This window comes from Teleopsis dalmanni, unplaced genomic scaffold, assembly GCF_002237135.1.
Source record: "Teleopsis dalmanni isolate 2A unplaced genomic scaffold, ASM223713v2 unscaffolded_contig_1867, whole genome shotgun sequence".
Classification (NCBI taxonomy): Eukaryota; Metazoa; Arthropoda; class Insecta; order Diptera; family Diopsidae; genus Teleopsis; species Teleopsis dalmanni.
Window position 1 is genome coordinate 1765 of NW_024033249.1, and position 5737 is coordinate 7501.

General features: G+C 25.8%; 1 protein-coding gene across 1 annotated transcript; it reads left to right on the plus strand.

Moving 5' to 3' along the window:
- Positions 1-1987: 1987 nt before the first annotated feature.
- LOC119664388 (scavenger receptor class B member 1-like) lies at positions 1988-5455 on the plus strand (the record flags this gene model as incomplete). Its single annotated transcript, XM_038073891.1, is given in 7 exon segments — positions 1988-2063; positions 2178-2430; positions 2489-2662; positions 2737-2929; positions 3835-4213; positions 4274-4395; positions 4559-5455. Coding segments are annotated over 7 exon segments (1557 nt in total). The 3' UTR covers positions 4934-5455.
- Positions 5456-5737: the final 282 nt, after the last annotated feature.

The following is a 5737-nucleotide window of genomic DNA, read 5'->3' on the forward strand; positions in this document are numbered from 1 at the left end:
GGTTCACTAATATCCTACATTCTATTTGTAAACCTTATTTTTTAATATTAAACTGGGAACAAATTAATGCTGTATCTGAAAAATTTAAATATTTCAACTTATTGCGAATTGGACTACATTAACAACATATACTACGATTCTAATAATTTATATAATTCAATCAATATAATTAAGTAGATCACTAAATACTTATATCATAATTAAATTTTTTAAATTACCATAAATTACTTGTTTTTACAAAAAAAAAGTATAAGTAGGCGAATACACTTTCCGCTTAATATATTTTGTTGAATAATTAATAAAATACAATATATATATATATCAGAATTTTAAATAATTAAAAAAAATTGCTGGAGTTAGCAATATTATATTTAAATAAATTGGTTGTTGAAAACTATAGAGTTTACTTAATAGATTATTGTTAAATTATTGAAGTGATTCAAACAAACATAAGAAAGAAAAAATTGTCAAATGCATTTACAAAACCATCATTTAAGTCATATATAAAGAATATTGTTACCTAACAGATTTATTTATAGATATTTTTATATCTCAATGAAATAACATAAAATAACATATCAAAACTCCTTGTAATCAGTTTTTGTACTTCAACTTTATATACCCGGCATTGATAGAATCAGCTATGAGTTTAGTACTCAAACCTAAGCTTCCAAACTCGAATGTTATTTTGACTGGTTTTGATCTTACTTTTTTTTAACTGTATTTTTATATTAATTTTTTAAAATGTTAAAATAAAATTAAAAGTAATATGTTTGTTTTTTAATTTTTTTATTGATACAATTATTTTAAAACATAATTAATTTACTTCGCAAATTTCTATAAAAAAACTTTGTAAAATGTTTCGAATATTAAAAAGTAATAATTTGTACTGCCGATGTTGATTACTTCCTACGCAGATAATAATATGACTAATAAGTCAAATAATAACTATAATAACTATATAATTATACTTTAAATTACTTACTGTCGTCTAGTCCCTAATACAAAGAAGTGCTACAATATTTTTGATAACATGATCTAAACGTTAGGCTTCCAGCAGGTGTTTTTCTTTCTTATGTATATTAATTCAACATCTTACGTGGAAATCTTACTCTGAGCACTACGGTATATACATCATAATGGAGATTTCAATTCATTATGAAGTTCGTATAGCTCAACGTTACTTTTTATTAACTATCTTTACAAACAGGTCCAGGTCCATAACGGTATCATATATCTGCTTATTACAATATATTGAATTATTAAAAAAATTAGTTTTTTGAATTAAAATGAAAACAAACTATACATTTATCAAAATATAATCATAAATAATTAAAGTGTTTTTTTGAATAAGCGTTAACTTCACAGTGATATCCTCCCATAGATCCCTTTTTGACAATATTATGTAAACATACTGCACTGCAAAAGTACTACCAAAAATATTTTCTGATTATCGACGTTCCTCGTTGGAACAATCCTGACTACACTACTTAATGTAAGAAAGTGAAACTCATAAGTGATTCACAGTTAAGTGCATGCTATCCAAGAGTAAGAGTAAAAGTAAGAGTAAGAGTAAATGCACTTCTGTTCAAATGGAATACACCAACTTATCAATGCATGCAGCTTTCATTAGACTTATTTTACTGAAAGCAGAGATAGCACTAAAAGTCTCTTGGTTTCGGATATTATCTGCAGTGTATAGTAATAATAGTGCTATTAATTGGACCTTCTTTATTATGTTTTCTTATTTAGTTTTTAGTGCAGTTATTTCTTTTTTATTTTTTCATTTCTTATTTTTAACTTAATTTTCTAAAATACATAATAGCCTTTTTTGACTTTACATAGGTATCATCTATCGCACAGTTTGTTTTAAAAATGTTTGCGGTCATCATATTCAAAAAATTTTACATTTAATTTTACAATATATTTCGTTAAATATTTATATTTAATAATATATTTGTATTTAAATATTTTTGTTTCTTTGCAGAACGTACTGCTTATAATGAATGGAAGTCAACAAAAAATCTGCACAAAGCTGTCAAGCACATACTTAAGAAAATGGTGTAAGTATTTCATCGATTAAGATAATAAAAAAAGATTATTAAAACGATTTTATAATAAATAAATATATAAATATATCTATTTATATAACTATTATTTATTTTTATCTTTCTAAGGGATAACCATTGCAATTGGAGTTTGCTTCCTAATTTTTGGCATTCTAGTCACATTTAAATTTTCATCAATTGTTAATATAGCAATCGATCATCAGGTATCATTAAGATCGGAAGGTCAATCTTTCGGTTGGTGGGCAAAACCACCTGTGGAGCCAAGAATAAACATTTATGTATATAATGTAACGAATGCAAATGAATTCCTTAATAATGGCTCAAAACCCTTACTAAGCGAAGTAGGACCATATGTTTACACGTAAGTCTTATGCCAAAATATTAATTTAATCAAATCAATTGAATATACTTTTTTGTAGGGAGTCGTGGGAAAAAGTGAATATTATTGAAAATTCTAATGGAACTATATCCTATAATATGAGAAAAATATATGTGTTCCGTGAAGATCTTTCAAGTGGATTTGAAGAAGATGTTGTTGTTGTACCAAATATTCCAATGCTTAGTGCAACGTCCCAAAGTAAACATGCAGCAAGGTAAGTACTATATAATTCTTTACTAGTTACATCATTAAGGAATAATTTTTTTAATATTTATATTGTAAACACAGATTCTTAAGACTTGCAATGGCCAGTATAATGGATATATTAAAAATTAAACCATTTGTTCAAGTTTCAATTGGACAATTATTATGGGGATATGAAGATCCATTATTGAAACTTGCAAAAGATGTTGTTCCAAAAGAACAGAAACTTCCTTATGAAGAATTCGGACTTATGTATGGTAAAAATGGAACATCAATGGTAAATAAATAATTATAATAGTTCAAATTTTTATATAAAAAATTATATAGTTTTTTCTAATGGAAAAAACATGAAAAAAAATATTTTAATATTACAAAGAATTGTTTTAGAGAATTTAAGGTTTATTGAAACTTTAGCTTTTATTATTTGTTAGCTAAATGTGACTGTATAGCATAAGAAATAAAACTGGAAAAATTTGAATAATTTATACAAATAAAAACCGCTAATATAATAATAGAAACACTGTCTTGTGAGTTGTAAAACTAAAACACAACAACAAAGTGTACTCTTGGTCTATGATCCAGATACGTTCATTTTAGTGTAAAATCATGAATGCAAAATTTTGTAGTAATTATAATATATATGTAATTGATTACCTTATGTAATTTTTGTTAGTATTAATTTATAATTCGGAACGAAATGTGCACTATTGTGGTCTAGCCATCTATAAGATACATCTGTGATACTTTACTTTTTTTTTTGTACTTAACGATAATATTGCAGAATTACTTTTATTTACTACAGTTAAATACATTTGAATAGAAATCACTAAAAACATATATTATTATGTATATTTTAAACAAATGTTTAAATCACAGAGCATATATCCTCTAGAAATTCATAATAGAAACGTGATTATGTTTTTTACATTAAAAACTAGTGTTTTTAAATATTACAATAATTTACTCATAATATGGATAATAATGGATTGTCTCCATCACATCTACATATATTTTAAAACATTAATACGTATTTAATGGATACATATTTCAATGCTTTAAAGTTGAATGATCTATATAAGCATATAATATATATTACTTATGTCATATTTTTCAAATATATAAATTATTTGTATATGAATATATTTAAATAGTTCATAATATCAATTACTTTACGTCTTTAAGGATCGTGTCACAATTTTTAATGGAGTTGAAGATATAACTCAATATGGTATAATTGACAAATACAATGGACATGAGCAGCTTCATCATTGGCTATCTGATGAATGTAATCTTTTAAATGGTACTGATGGCTCTATTTTTCCACCACACATCGAAACCGATCGCGTTCTTCATATATACGATAAAGACCTTTGTCGCCTTTTACCATTAGTATTCGAAAAAGAAGTTGAAACTAAGGGAGGCATTAGAGGATTCCGTTTTTCGCCACCATCCAATGTTTTTAATGATATGGAAAGTAATCCTGATAATGCATGCTTCTGTCCAGGAGGACCCGAATCCTGTCCACCTAATGGTTTATTTAACGTTTCGCTTTGCCAATATGGTATAAACTTATTTATCATTTTATTGGTTCTATAATAAATTTCTTGTTATTGTTTTTTAGATTCTCCAATTATGTTAAGTTTTCCACATTTCTACTTAGCTGATGAGAGCTTACTAGAAGCTGTTGAAGGTATCACACCACCAGAAAAAGAAAAACATGAATTTTTCATCGATATTCAACCCGTAAGTATAAGCATGTCTTCAATAATTATTTTGTGTCATATATAATATGTGAAACAAATAAATTATTCATTGTTATTTTAGTTTTATTTATAAAACATTTATAAGTACTATATATATTCAAATGATAGATTCAGCATATTAATAATATGTTCTCTTTTTACAGGACATGGGAACAACTTTAAGAGCTAGAGCTCGAATTCAAATTAATTTAGCAGTAAGTCAAGTGCTTGATATCAAACAAGTTGCTAATTTTCCCGACATCATATTCCCGATTCTATGGTTCGAAGAAGGAATTGATCAATTACCCGATGAAATCACAAACTTGATGAATTTCGCAGCAACTGTCCCTCCGGCGGCGCGTGTTCTGCTGTTAATTGTTTTCTTCGCACTCGGCGCATTACTTTTGGCTCTCGCAGTATTTTGTTTAATCAGAAAGTCACACAGGCAAAGTACTTTGCATTTGGAGGGATCAAATTATTTGGCAACAGCCCAAATAGACCTTGAAAAGAAAAGAGCTAAAGAAACAACAAAATATTAATAATAAAATAGTTTTTAATATTATATATGAAGTGGTTTCGGGAGAGAACTTAATTAAATTGAACTAAATGATCGAGATGTATGATATACATTTGGGTACATAGGTATACTGTGATGTGACTTATAGTCAGTTGATATATATACACTAAAAAAATATGTATATATATTTATACATCTTTATATATATATATATATATTTATATGTATGTATATATATATATTTCATTTGGGAATAATTAGCATGTATGTATAAGTAAATACACATAACTTTGATACACACAATATTATATGTATTGTATTATAGCATTTTAAAACATCAGATATAATTAATCAGTAAAACTTAACAAGGTTGAATATATGAACAACTTTTAAACAAATTTAATATATATATACATATATATGTAAGTAAAAATTTTTTTAGGGTTTTCTTAATTTTATGAGAACTATATATAAGATCGCATTTAGAATAAAATATTTATAAATGCATCCAAAAGCGTATTAGATAAGAAAAATTATTTATAAGAATTGGTGGAGCTGTTAATATGTATGTACATAAATATTAAATAAAAACATAAATTCTTTTACCAAAAAATGTATTGTTTTTTCTTATATTATATTCTTAATTTCATCATTGTTTCACCGAAATTATGTTGTTTTTTCTATACAAAATTCAGTTTTAAGGTTAGAATGAAATTTAGGAAATGGCCTTAATTTCGTTCAAACGAAGCCTGAAATTTAGGGACAATTCAAATGCAACTATGCGTAAGATAAATTTTCAGCAAAATATGAAGTTGAGATAACGAAA